Genomic DNA, 13996 nt, shown 5'->3' with positions numbered 1-13996 from the left:
CTCACTCTCTCACTCTTTCTATATAATATAACGCATTTATTACAAAGAACTGCAACTGAACAAAACAAAACACTAACAGCACAAAACACTAACAGCACAACATCAAAAGAGAAAAGTACATCCAGGCACTCCCAGCACAATGTCCAAACGGGAAGTTACATTTAAAAGCCTTTAATCGTACTGGGCTGTGGTTACATTAAAAAAAGTTGTTGGCCTAATGAAGACCTGTACGTGAGGTCGAAAACATGTTGGCTTTTTTAATGTAACCAAAGCCCAGTACAATTAAAGGCTTTTTAATGTAGCTTCCCGTTTTGGACACTGTGCTGGGAGTGCCTGGATGTACTTTTCTCTTTTAATTCAACTCTGCCAACTGTGACTTTTTCAAAATCTAACAAACATCTAAACTTTTTGTGTGTGTGTGTGTGTGTGTGTGTGTGTGTGTGTGTGTGTGTTTATATGTAATGGTGATCATGCTGGTGGGCAGGCCCGAAACATTCTGCCATTCTGAACCTCATCTGGGCCCCAGACACTGTACCAGCCTCCACCTCCTCTGCGCCGTCCCCCTGCTCCTCATCCCCAGGCTGGTCCTCATCTGGCTCATCTGGCTCATCTGGCTCAACGGGCTCCAAAATGTCCCCCTGGCTCAGGGCGATGTTGTGAAGGATGGTACAGCAGGTTATGATTTCTGGTGCATAATAAATGCTTACCACCAGCGTCGTCTGGAAAATTGCTCGCCACCTTGCCTTTAGGACTCCAAATGACCTCTCGACCACGACCCGGGCCTTGGAGAGGTGCCGATTGTACGCCGCCTCCATGGCGTTCCTTACCGGCATCCGGAAGGGGGTCATTAGGGCCACCGGTCTTTCTAGGCAGGCGTACCCGCCGTCTCCAATCAAATAGTACCCTGGAGGAGGGTACTGCCTCTCGTGGAACAGCGGGCTGTTCCTTAGAACCCGCATATCGTGGACGGAGCCCGGAAATCCAACGCACACGTCCAGATATTTCAAGGTGGGGTCACAAACTGCCTGTAAAATAATTGAATGAAACAGTTTCCTGTTTTTGTAACACTCCTCATCCGCTTTTGGGGGTTTCACACGGATGTGGCACCCGTCTATGCTGCCCGCCACCCTGCAGAAGATCCGTGACCCCGCCAGTTGGGTAAAGGCTGCGCTGATGCCCACAACCTCCTCCCGGGTAGGGTGGCGGACGACCTGCCCAAAAATGCCCATGACTCGCTGGCTCGTGGCATGCACCATCCTGTGCACGGTGGTCCTTGGAATGTCAAAGGATCTTGACACCACCCTGTATGCAGCACCACAGGCCAACCAAAACAGGAAGACCAGGGCCTCAATCTCGGGGCCCCAGCCGTGGTCTGCCTCCCTGCCTATAGCAGTCATCAGGGCCTGGAAGGACCGTCTGTTCAGTCGGAAGTCCGGCCTCAAGTCACTCACGCCATCAAAGTAAAGGGCCAGCAGAGGGACAGTTGCATTTATCTGGCAATAGCGCCTCGGAGTTTCCGGGTCCGCAGCAGGCTGCAAGAGCAGATTGGTCTGTTATGATGTTGTTTATTTGTTCATTTTTTTATTAACTTATTTAACTTATTCATTTATAAACCTATTTATGTCTGTCCTCATGTATACATGTTAATTTATGTTCCTGTTCTATTAAAAGTGTCTGTTAACTGTGTTTTTTTATGTTGTCTGTTACTGCAATAAAACTGCTGTTTATGCAATAAGTGAGTAGTATGTGATTCATTTATGCAACAAGTGATTGGAAATATTAAGTGTGTCTGATATTGCTATAAATCTGTTATGCAATAAATTATTGCATAACAACATATTTATTGCAATAACAGACACACTTAATATTTCCAGTGGTTCTTAACCTTTTTTTTCTCAACGCGCCCCCTTACTTGTGCCCAAGACAAGCCGCGCACCCCCAACCCAAACTTCTACAAGTCCATATGCTCTAAAAAAAAAGATTTAAGTGATTAATTGCAATGATTTTTGCTTGAGACATTAATCAATACCTACATGACTATAGGCCTACATGGGGACCAAAATGTTTTAATTTGGCCTAATTATAATGTTAGCTAGCAGAATTGTGGTCACAACCTCAACACAAACAAAATTCTGCGCACCCCCTGAAATATCAGGCGCACCCCCAGGGGGTGCCCGCACCCCAGGTTAAGAACCACTGCAATAAGTGACCCTATTGCACATCTGCACTGGGTAGGCCTACATGAAGACTGGACACGGGACCCATTATCTTATGTTACAATACATATTGTAGTGAAACTGATTTTTTGGAGTATGTTGCACTTTTACTAATCACTGACAAACACTACTGGATTGCATTTTTCGAAACCAATAGTTTCTAAATTCTTTAACTACTTCCCGAGTTGATCACGGCTAAAAACTAGGCTACACTTTGAGAAATGCATTAAGTGAAAATTCGTATGGTTATACACACCAATGCAGCTTGGGATAATAGGAGTACACGCTGACGGCGTCGGCGACAGCGCTTTCTCCACAGACACTGTAAATTAAAATTCATGCAGAACAGCAAGACACACACAATGACGTCCATCTTGACAGAAAAATGTTTATTTTTCGCGGTTTTTGGCGGTTTCTGAGCTCGCGGTACGACATTTCCGGGAAGTGCAGCAGACAGAGACGAGAATCGGAACGTACTCTCCCCCGTGAATCGCAGAGGGCAGAAAGTGTACTTCACTGCACTCAAACAAGGTACACAGTACAGAGGGTGGGTAATGGAACACAGCATGTTACAAAAAATGTGTCAAACAATATGCTCTGTTACATTTTCCAGATATGTCCTTGGATAAACACACATTAACTTGGTCCTCAATGACCATTCACTCCTGTCTGCAACTACCGGTACAATACATTCTGGAGTTGCTCGTGTCGTAACAGCCTCCCCTTGCGGTAGCTTTCTGAACACCGTCTGATACAGTAAGCTGGCACATGCCTGATGGCCTGAACCAGGGGTGGGGGACATTTTTCATTCCAGGGACCATGCGGGCCACTTCAAAATCCTCCAAGGGCTGTAAAAGTCCTCTGAGGGCCGTACTATGAACACCAACCAGGGTTTCCCCCTGCACTTTAGGCCTATATTTAAGGCAGACACTTTTAAAACAGACCCCACCTTCACTAGGTCCCTTGAATATTACGTAATTCTATTGCAAATGTAGTTCATAAGATTCCTTTACAAAAATGTCACTAAACTTTAATGATTAAATTTAAATGTCATAACATTAAAATTATATCGGGGGACGGATAAAGCGGCCTCAAGGGCCGTAGGCGGCCCTCGAAACATGGGTTCCCCACCCCTGGCCTAAACCCTGAAAGAGATAATTATTGTGAAGCTGTATGGTAGATGCATATCAGCTACTTGTGTGTCCCAAGAGAGAGGGTGATTGATGTAATGCAGGGTTTCCCAAACTGGGGTGCGTGCACCCCTGGGGGTGCGCGGTCTGCCTTAAGGGGGTGCACGAGCTGAATAGAGCAATGGCGCATATGGTAGTTTTTATCCAGTATTAATGAACATTAAGTAGTTTTTAATTGTATGGTGCATTGTATGCTGGAAGGGTCCATCTGAAGTGTAGTTTAATTCCAAGGCTATTGGAAAAGAGGATTCCCAAAAACGACTGTGATTAATATGCAGTGAATGAGCCGTGAATTCATACTTGCGCGGCCATCAGCACACCAAAATATTCGCTCAGGTGCGCGAACCACATTGAAATGTACAAGGGGGTGCGGAGGGAAAAAAGTTTGGGAACCTCTGATGTAATGGATAGAAAAGGCCCATGCCTATACAACATGTTTTCTGATTCTGCACTGAGGTTTTTTTCCCCTTTGGTAAAACATTTTCCAATAACATGCAGATCTCTAAATGTGCAAATCCTTGCAAGAAAGAACAGTGAGAAATACATTTTGAAAAATTGTATCAAATCATGGATGTGGAAAAAAGGCCTTTATTTCATGAGGCAAATCCTTATAAGCAAAGTCGTTTTCGACGATCCAAAAACGGCCAAGGCTCAATTCAGAAATGCACTGAACTCAGTTCAGAATTGCACTGTTCGCTGTGATAATACATAGAGGAAGACATTTTGGTCTCTACTTGTAACACTAGATATTTCTATAACTGAACACAGCCTCTACAGCTTTAAGACAATTCACTCACATACCGTAACATGGGAAAACTGTTCAATAACATCCAGAAGTGTCTGCTTTGAACATAGAAGAAAATTAAGAAAATGAAAAATTCAAGTCAATACAAACAGGGGAACAAAAGGGCAGGGGGAAAAATTAACAAAAAAAACAACGCAAATGCCAGCCACACGAAACATGAAAATTCATCGTCAACATTATTGTGCAAAATTGGAGCTATGCAAATTGACTGTGACATCCCTCTGCAGTATAAATAAGTTAAAGCGCATATGTGTGTCTGGTGGTAACACATGGCCTCGAAATGTTCATGGGAAATTCTCTCTGATACTAGTACAATTCTCTCTCTGGTACTAATAGTAATATGCATGTACTAGCATGTATTGGAGGTTACAAAGAAGGATTTGGTGACACCGTACAAAAGCTGATACAACATGGCCATATTGCACAGGCAATGGAAATTAAATCAGTTTACTAGATAGCCAATAAAGGGTCAAGATCCATAGAAAGATATATTGTCTTCTGAGGTATGTTTGCCTAAATCCAACCTTTTTTTAATAATTATTTTGATTTAAGTCAAATTTCCGAATAGAAAACAATAAACAGAAAAGAATGGCCTTTTGTTTTTTGTTATGAAAATAAAAAATGATCAAATTTTCATCTACCTTTTATCCAAATATCTTTGTTATAATACTAATTCATCGCAACATTTCCCTTACTTTATGCTGGGGGCTTTTGTGACGCAACATAAACATCTGCTTCATGAAATTCATTTATACACTGTACGGCACTGACGAGCCAAAGATGTTTGAAATGATACAATATTCAAACATTTCCCTGAATCTGAATTATCGTGATGTGCATGATATTACATTCCTCACGAACTTTGATTGAAAAAGTAAAAATGTATGATGCTAGATGTGTAATTCAGGTAATAATGGATATCTTTTAGAGACTTCTTAAGTCTATAGTTTAGAAGCTTACATTTATCTTTTAGCAGAAAAACCCTCAGCAGATCAACATGAGGCTGTCAGGGAACCGAGGAGAATGAAAGGCCTTCACACAGTCCCAGAGCCCGCCTCTCTTCACCTCCTGGCCAATGGTGTTAAGCCTCTGCTAGGAAGGGGTGGGCCAGAGCTTGAGAAGCTGAGATGCGATTTGATGGATTGAAGGCCAAAAATTCCTAGAAAGAACAAAAAAGAGAAGAGAAACACATTTGTGTATTAGATCTGAGACTCTCTTAGTTTGTTGGTGCACTGATGAACTAGGTATGTCCATTGCTCTACTGGACTTCTTGCTGTATGAGCCCACTGACTCTCGCCAGACCCTCGTGTGTTTCTACTCAGCTTTGTGAGCACACACACAAGGATCTGGAGGACCTTCGCATTCGCACTGCTCCCAAACCAAAATGCAGTACAACCAATCAGGGTTGCGGGATTTTCAGAGATGTGACGTAGTCTACATTTTAACGAACAGAAGGGGAAAATAAGTGAAACGAGACAGTTTTTTCAGCAACAATGACCAATCACATGGACCCACTCATCGACATTGATTCCGTAATTTTATTTTAACTGTAAGTATAAATACATTTTTGATTGATTGACTGCAATTTTAAATCGTGCGTAGCTTAAGTAGTAGCTCCTTAAAAATGTCCGACAAGTGTTTAACTGGGAACACTGATGATGGGCTAGACCCGAAATGTATGTTGATTTTGCATTCAGCTCTTGTGTGCGACTCCTTTCTTCCTTTTCGACAAGTGTTTCCCCAATCACATGCGAGGGTTTACAATAAAACCACTCCTTCGGAGATCTATGCCTATGGCGTAGCCACAGATGGATGTTGTGGAGTAAGGTGCAACTCCATTCATCTGCCGAGAGTCAGGTTAACTGAACCCGGCAAAAACTTTAAATGAAAAAGAAAGAATCTGCAAAAACAGGGTGGTAAGCACATACAGTAGGAGTTGGAAAGGGGGGTGCTGTGGTGCATTTGCATCCCCACTTTTGGAATCCCTCAATGAGGCTTTCTCAACTTTAACTGCTGACAAATGAGTGGAGTGCAGCAGCAGTAACATTGTTAAGAAGTAAAGAATGAAGAAATAATGCAACAGCACTTTAAAACTCCTTCTGACACCATTGGATGAGCATTATGGGTGTTTTGGAGGTATAAGGACGTCACAATAGCAGTTAAACTGAGCCATGGTGCAATTCCGCAGCAGAAACTTGTATTTTTTTTCCTACATGTCCCAAACATGCCGCCGACACAAACGTCAGTTGGTTGCTTCCCCTAATACATGAGATGTCAAACTCAGGTCCCGGCGGGGGCAAAATCTGGCCTGCAGAGTCATTTTATTTGACCCGCAAGATAATTTCAAATGGGAATTACAATTGGCCCACATACACCATTAATTTACAGTATATATTTACTGTAACAAGACTTGAACATGAAATTAGATGTGTCACAGCAATATGAGTGGGCACTGGCCAATGAAACAGCTCGCACTCATATGCAACACAATATGTACAAGTACGTTTGAACTACCATATGATATACTATGATGGGAAAGACTTTGTGTGAAATTTAACTGAGTATTAAGTATAGGCACGCACAACTTTAGTCGCTTTTTTCAATAAATATCGAGTTCGGCCCATGACTTCGTATCAGATTTTGATTTTGGCCCTTAGTTATTTGAATGTGACACCCCTGCACTAATCAAACACTGGAATGTTCCACCTTTCTCAGCTGTTGCTGTGTGTTTGGAAAAGCAGGATTCTTTGGCTATATTAAAAGTTTTGCAGCTGTCAATGTGTTTGTACACTTATGACTCTAAAGACCTTGAACAGAGGTCATAATGGTCCATCTTTTAGAACACTGCTACAACTGCTGTCAAAGAAAACTGCTTATTTTGAAAGTAGACATTTCAGTCAGTAAGACCTTCATCAGAGACAGATAACTCTAAAAGTGATTCCCCCTGAAACAGTTGCACCTGCAAAGAACTTCTTCAAAAAAACTTTTCAAGGCATGCAGGCCACCCTCTCTATCCTTTGTGAAGCATCATGGTCCAATTGACAATAGTTATTTGTGCTTTGCTCATGCTGTATTGTACTAATTACCATTAGAAGGACGTTTTCATCCACTCCAAGTCCAGGAAGAAGCTGGGAGCCAGGTCGTACCATGCCAGACGGGCCCCAAGCTGGGGAATATCGTACAGGGCTCTCTTGGGGCCATTCCTCTTCGCTTGGCAAACCAATCAACCTTTTTAAAAAAGGGGAAATTGTACTGTAAGTAAACATTTGACTTATACAAGCTACAGTGCCCTCCATAATTATTGGCACCCCTGGTTGAGATGTGTTAAAAGCCTTAAAATAAATTCAGTGTTTATTGCAGAAGAATACTGTCACACTGAAAATTTTAGGAAAATGTAGCCTTCAACTCAAATGAATTGTAGGAAAATAAAAAAAATCCCTGACTAAAAAATAATTATTTTTCATTAAATCACCTGTTCCACAATTATTGGCACCCTTAACAATTCCCAGGAAATAAATGTAATTGAAGCATTTCTGTCATTTCTACAGTAGTTTACAAAGTTTACCAGAGTATGTAGGAACATTTAATTAGTAATTCATCACTTCCTGTTTCCATGGGGTATAAATATGACGTGACACCGAGGCCATTTCTCTTATCCACTCTTAAACATGGGAAAGACAAAGGAACACAGCATACAAGTGAGGCAGATGTGCGTCGACCTTCACAGGTCAGGGAGAGGCTACAAGAAGATTGCCACTCAACTGCAGCTGCCCATATCTACTGTGAGAGGAATAATTAAGAAGTTCAAAACAACTGGAACAGTGGTAAACAAGCCTGGACGAGGACCCAAGTTTATTTTGCCACCACGCACAGTGAGGAGGATGGTAAGAGAAATCAAAATATCTCCAAAGCTCACTGTTACAGAATTACAACAAATGGTAGCATCCTGGGGTCACAAAGTCTCCAAATCAACCATCAGGCGCTGTCTACACGCCAACAAGCTGTTTGGGAGGCATGCACGGAGAAAACCTCTCCTCACCCACAATCATAAACGCAAACGTCTGGAGTTCGCCCAGCGGTATTGGGGCTTCAACTGGAACCGTGTGCTTTGGTCAGATGAGACCAAGATTGAGCTTTTTGGCAACAAACACTCTAAGTGGGTCTGGCGTGCCACGAAAGATGTGCATGCTGAAAAGCACCTCATACCCACTGTGAAGTATGGGGGTGGGTCAGTGATGCTGTGGGGCTGTTTCGCTTCCAAAGGCCCTGGGAAGCTTGTTAGGGTGCATGGCATCATGAATGCTTTGAAATACCAGGACATTTTAAATCAAAATCTGTTGCCCTCTGCCAAAAAGCTGAAGATGGGTCGTCACTGGGTCTTTCAGCAAGACAATGACCCTAAACATATGGCCAAATCTACACAGAAATGGTTAACCAGACACAAAATCAAGCTCCTCCCATGGCCATCTCAGTCCCCAGACCTCAACCCCATTGAGAACCTGTGGGGTGAGCTGAAGAGGAGAGTACAGAGGAGAGGACCCAGGTCTCTGGATGATTTAGAGAGATTCTGCAAAGAGGAATGGCTGAAGATCCCTCTTTCTGTCTTTTCCCATCTTGTGAAACATTATAGGAGAAGATTAGGTGCTGTTTTGTTGGCAAAAGGGGGTTGTACAAAATATTAACAACAGGGGTGCTAATAATTGTGACACACATTATTTGATGTCAAATAATTATTTCTTTATGTGGGATTTTTTCCCCACTGAATAAATGCACTTGTATTGAAGGTTGGATTTTTCTCTTTATTTCCATTAAGGTCCCATATTATTTAGAGAAAAATAATAATTGGAAGCTAAAAAACACATCTCAACCAGGGGTGCCAATAATAATGGAGGGCACTGTATCTGCTCTTACAGTACATGGGTCTGCTAAGACATAATGGCCCTGCAAGATGATTTTAAGTACCGGTGCATGTGTATTGATTCAATACATCACAAATATGACATAAATAATATATGACTGTAATCAAAAATACACACCATTTCAATTTCAAGTTCAGTAGAAATAGAGCAGTAAAAACAAGTTTGTAATAAAATGTTTATAGATAATGCAGAACAACCATATCAATATGCTTACTCAAAGATCTTCTTTAGTTGCTGTGCCTCAGAAAACCCACGGAATAGAGGTCTACGGAAGACAAAATAAAAAGCCACACATGGTTCAAAATGCCTTCAGTTACAGTATACTCAGCACCATCTTACTACCACTCCCATCTTACTTCCACATTATTGTTCCTCTATGGTAGAACACGCTATCATTATTAAATTACATTATATCACATTACATTTATCTGACGCTTTATTCCAAAGCGACTTACAGTTTTTTTAAGTTAAGTTTTGAAAGTAATTTAAAATCATTAGACGGTATTGGCTACAGTCCTTGCAGCAAATGTGGTGTTAGGTGTCTTGCTCAAGGACACTTCAGCCATGGACTGAGGTTGGGAGTGGAAGGCTGGGATTCGAACTTGCAACCCTCTGATCTAAAGCCCACCTCCTTATCCACTAGGAGGTTACGACTGCCCCCCAGCTAGCAGCTGCTACAAGAGTCCGTTTATCACTTTCGACTTCCCATGAAAACTCTTTCCTACCAAGAGTGAGCTCCAAACCAAACTGCTCTCACTGTGCTGTACCCTGGTTGCATTAACTTTGTTACCATGCCATCTGTTTCCACTTCCAAAATCAGGACACATAATGTTGCCTTTGAATGTGGTTTGAATATTATATATGTTTGTGACTGATGATTTACTTTTAAATAAAACATCTCAATGAGAATTACTCCTGTTGAGTTGAGTGCATGTAGGGCTGTCCCGACTATTCGACGTAATCGATTACGTCGATTGCGTAAATAAGTCGCCGTGTTCAACATACCGTCGATTGCGTGATTTGCGCAAAAAAAAAGTGATTTGCGCGAGCCGCGAGGTAGACGTGCTAAACAGAAGCGGAGAAAATGGCAGAGGCTGAACGTCCGAGGGTGTCAGTGTCAGACGAAGATGAAGAAGATGAATCATCAGCCCAATAAACGGACAAAGACGTCTAAGTGTGGCGATATTTTAAAGACAAGGCACAAGATCTTTAGGGACAGCCCTAAGTGCATGTATTGCAATGTAATGTTTGGAATGTAAGATTGGAGAATGTAAAACGCTGCGGGCTGGAAGATAACCTATGTGTTGGTGTGTGTGTGTTTCTTGGCCTTGTCGCCCCGTACCCAGCAGCACAACAATACTGTCTTACCTACGGCTATCCTCAACACAACCCCTCGCCACCACCTCTACAAAGCGCTCCTGCCTGCACACCACCTGCCAAGCAGGGGGGTGCGGGTGTCTGATTTTCCCTACCTCAGGAGGAAGAGTTCTGCAAAGATACAGCCGGCACTCCAGATGTCCACGGCAGACATGTAGCCCGACTGGAGAAGGACTTCTGGAGCCCGGTACCACAGAGTCACCACCTGAAATAACCCCACCACACACACACCCAAGCAAGCCAACACACACACACAAACACACACACACACACACACACACACACACACACACACACACACACACACAGAGAGAGAGAGAGAGAGAGAGAGAGAAACGCACAGAGAATGTGGAAGAAGTGATTGTTAACATGCACAGAAAGCACAATTATAAGTCATTAAACAAGCATTTGCTGGTGGTAGAACTTGCATAAAAAACCTCAAAACAGTCTTCAGTCTTACTAGTCACTTTGACAGGTAACTTTTATTCTTTGGCGTGACAAATCACAGTAGTTTCACCAATTGTTTGTATTTAAATGCAAGAATATTCCAAATAAAAAACCTCACAACAAAACTCTGGCTAGTAGAAAGGCTAAATGGCTGGTGACTTGGGAAAATGACTAGCCACAGTGGCCGATGAGCAAAAAAGTTCACATCAAGCCCTGGTACCAGCCATTCAACATCACATAGATCATTATGTGCATCTGGATGGTTGTTGTTGGCAATTTCCTGACTACATGCACTTCAATTAAGAACCGGAGGAGCATGGGCGTTTTTAGACAGGGGCCAGGGTGGGCCTGGGCCCCTGTAGGATTGGTCCAGGCCCCCCCTAGGGCCCCTGCGCCAGCCAATCATACAAAAAATAAAAAATAATGTCTAACGGGTTTGCAACGTGCATTGACGGATTCCAAGTGCAACACACACAGGAAGGGACTAGGAGGGTCAGTTGTCCCAGGCACAGGCACAGAGGGGGTACAGAATTGGGTCCTAGTGACATTACACATGTTGAGTAGGGGGGCCTTCGTCAATACTTTGCCCCCAGGCTCGGATGAGGTACTGCCACTGCCCCTGCACGCACTCCACCCGATTCGCGAGATGTTCCACCTGCAGACTTGTGAGCTAGAACTTCTTCATTTTTGGAGCTATTATCGCTGGACTTAAATGGAGTTGGGATAACATGCTGAAGTGAGGAAACAATTCATTTCCTTAAGTGTCTGTAGGTGAGGAATAAGCCGGTTTTAAACGGAATGGTGGCATGCATTCGGTTTGGGCACTTAGGCTATTGTATGTGGCTGAGTTAAAAGGCAATTCTATGTGGTGCTATTTTATTAATTATTAACAGTGCTCAGATTCATAACGGTATTTAATTGCCATCCCAACTGTGTGTGCTGCAGCACTGCTATTAAGGCTGCTTATGAGTTTTGTCATAGGCTAACGTAGCCTAGCTTACAAATGCAATGGATAGACAACATTGCTACATTGCTGTTTGAAATTATTTGGGAGCAAAATAGGAGCAAAATGTATCGCCATATGACACAAACCACCAGACAAAATACCTTCTACGTTGGATTTGGCCTTTAATTCAAAGGAAATATTCACACAATGTCAGTAAATCCGTTTGTTTTCCTTGTCTTCAGTCTGTTTCGTTTCTGTTACCACTGTCGCTACAAGTCAAGCGCATGGAGCAACAAGACGCCGGACCTAGGAACCAGTGTTGCCAGGTGTAGAACGTGAAATAAGCAAGTAGTGTTACCAGGTGTAAGAGAAATAAGCTGTTTTGGGCTGTCTTAGAAAAAAATAGCCCAAAACAGCTGCCAGAGAAATTAGCAGCTGTTTATAATCATTTAACCCTTCTTCCTTGAAAGATCTACTACTGGGACTGACTGCCCCGTGGTGGAGATTTTAGGCTATTTTATGCAATGCTGCATTTTCTCTTATTTGAGACTTTGTTGGATAGGGAAATATAAACTGTAAATTGTAAAAATATTATTGAAATGAAAAATGTTATTGAAAAAGTGATAAAATAGAAATGGAGATTAATTTAAATTCATGATTTTATCTCATTTTTAAATTTAATTTCAGTCTTTTCGTTAGAAAGGTTTTGGGGAAAATCGCCACTTATATATATTAAAAAATATGTGCAGATATCAATTGTCATCAAGAAAACTGTGATACACATTTTTTTTTTTCAAAACCGCCCATCCCTAGTTTGTATGTTCTTGCCATTATATTTTTTCCATAATAATAATAATTGGTATAGCACATTTCAAACAAGGCATGCAGCTCATTGTGATTTAACAGTTAGATTAAATATGAAATTGGTAAGTTGGTTAACCCATTGATGCCAAATACTGTGCCAAATGCTATCATTGACCGTAGTGCCAGGAGCTGCATGATGTAGCTTTAGGCTCATGAAATTCAACATTTTTGTAAATGAAGAAAGTTTGTATGTTAAAGCTGAATGAATGGGTGATACTGCAAAATGAAGCAGCTTTTAATTCAATTAATTACATGCTTAGTATGTGCTTCAGATGCTGAAGCATGTGTTTTTGCAGGTTTTTTAGGCAACACTGGGTTTAGAAAAAGGCCGATATTTTGGCAAAAGTAAGGTCGAAGAATATAAGGTACATGGGCCCCCCTCAAAACATGTGGGCCCCTGTCAGGCCCCTGTGGTAATTTTGGGCTAAAAACGCCACTGCAGAGGAGAGACTTACACAAGGGGTGAGGGCAATCTGATAGGTGTAGAGCCTTGCCAGGCCAAAATCGGCAATCTTCACCTCCCCACGACTGCTGATCAATATGTTGTCAGGCTTCAAATCTCGGTGCACCGTCATATTAGAATGCAAGAAGTCCAGCCCTCTCAACAGCTGTTTCATCACATCCTATGTAAACAGAAAGAACAACAACAGATTTGACACGTTGGTTATTATCATTAACAACAGTGATCTTATGAAAATGGGTTCTTAATGTGATCAGCAGAATCATTTTTGTTTAGTTTTTCTTTGGTTGTTGTTGGAATGGTACTGTAGACCTGTTCAAAAAATTTTTTTTTTGTAATTTTGAAGCCAATTGCTGTGATTCCCATTCTCCAAGGTGTGAAATGGCCAGATATAAAATTATTTTGATTTTGGACCATGGGAAGACCTGCCTCAAGAGCCATAAAGTTTCAATGTTTATTTTAATCAAAAACGCCTGACATTTGGCCCCATTTTGCCTCATAACTTCACAATCATTTGCCATAGAGCATTGTGAGTGGTATCACCTGAAAGCTGACAATATTTCCTTTCAGGCGATACCCAATATGTCAGTATCATGCACAGTTATAGTTGCCTTTAAAGCAGAAATGTGTTAAATTTAGGCAAATTTTGGTGGTTCAGCTCAAACAATACACAATTGGACCCCAGAAAGGTTATTAATTCTTCAAAGTATAGTGCCAAATTGAAGTCTGAAAGAAAATATGTTTCCTAACATTTCATATATTGAAAGTGACA

General features: G+C 41.9%; 1 protein-coding gene across 1 annotated transcript in view; it reads right to left on the bottom strand.

The window, feature by feature from the left end:
• Nucleotides 1-3978: 3978 nt before the first annotated feature.
• cdk21 (cyclin-dependent kinase 21) overlaps nucleotides 3979-13996 on the bottom strand; it is a 13366-nt gene continuing 3348 nt past the window's right edge. Inside the window, exons 4-8 of the mRNA XM_063222878.1 lie at nucleotides 13220-13387; nucleotides 10603-10712; nucleotides 9345-9395; nucleotides 7298-7439; nucleotides 3979-5370 (exon numbers count right to left, since the gene is read on the bottom strand). Coding sequence (XP_063078948.1) covers nucleotides 5293-5370; nucleotides 7298-7439; nucleotides 9345-9395; nucleotides 10603-10712; nucleotides 13220-13387 — 549 coding nt within the window. The 3' untranslated portion in view covers nucleotides 3979-5292. The remainder of the gene's footprint in view (nucleotides 5371-7297; nucleotides 7440-9344; nucleotides 9396-10602; nucleotides 10713-13219; nucleotides 13388-13996) is intronic.

The sequence above is a fragment of the Engraulis encrasicolus genome, chromosome 2 (assembly GCF_034702125.1).
Source record: "Engraulis encrasicolus isolate BLACKSEA-1 chromosome 2, IST_EnEncr_1.0, whole genome shotgun sequence".
In the NCBI taxonomy this organism is placed as follows: domain Eukaryota; kingdom Metazoa; phylum Chordata; class Actinopteri; order Clupeiformes; family Engraulidae; genus Engraulis; species Engraulis encrasicolus.
Note: the sequence above shows the minus strand (reverse complement) of the source record. Positions and strands in the feature narration are given on the sequence as shown.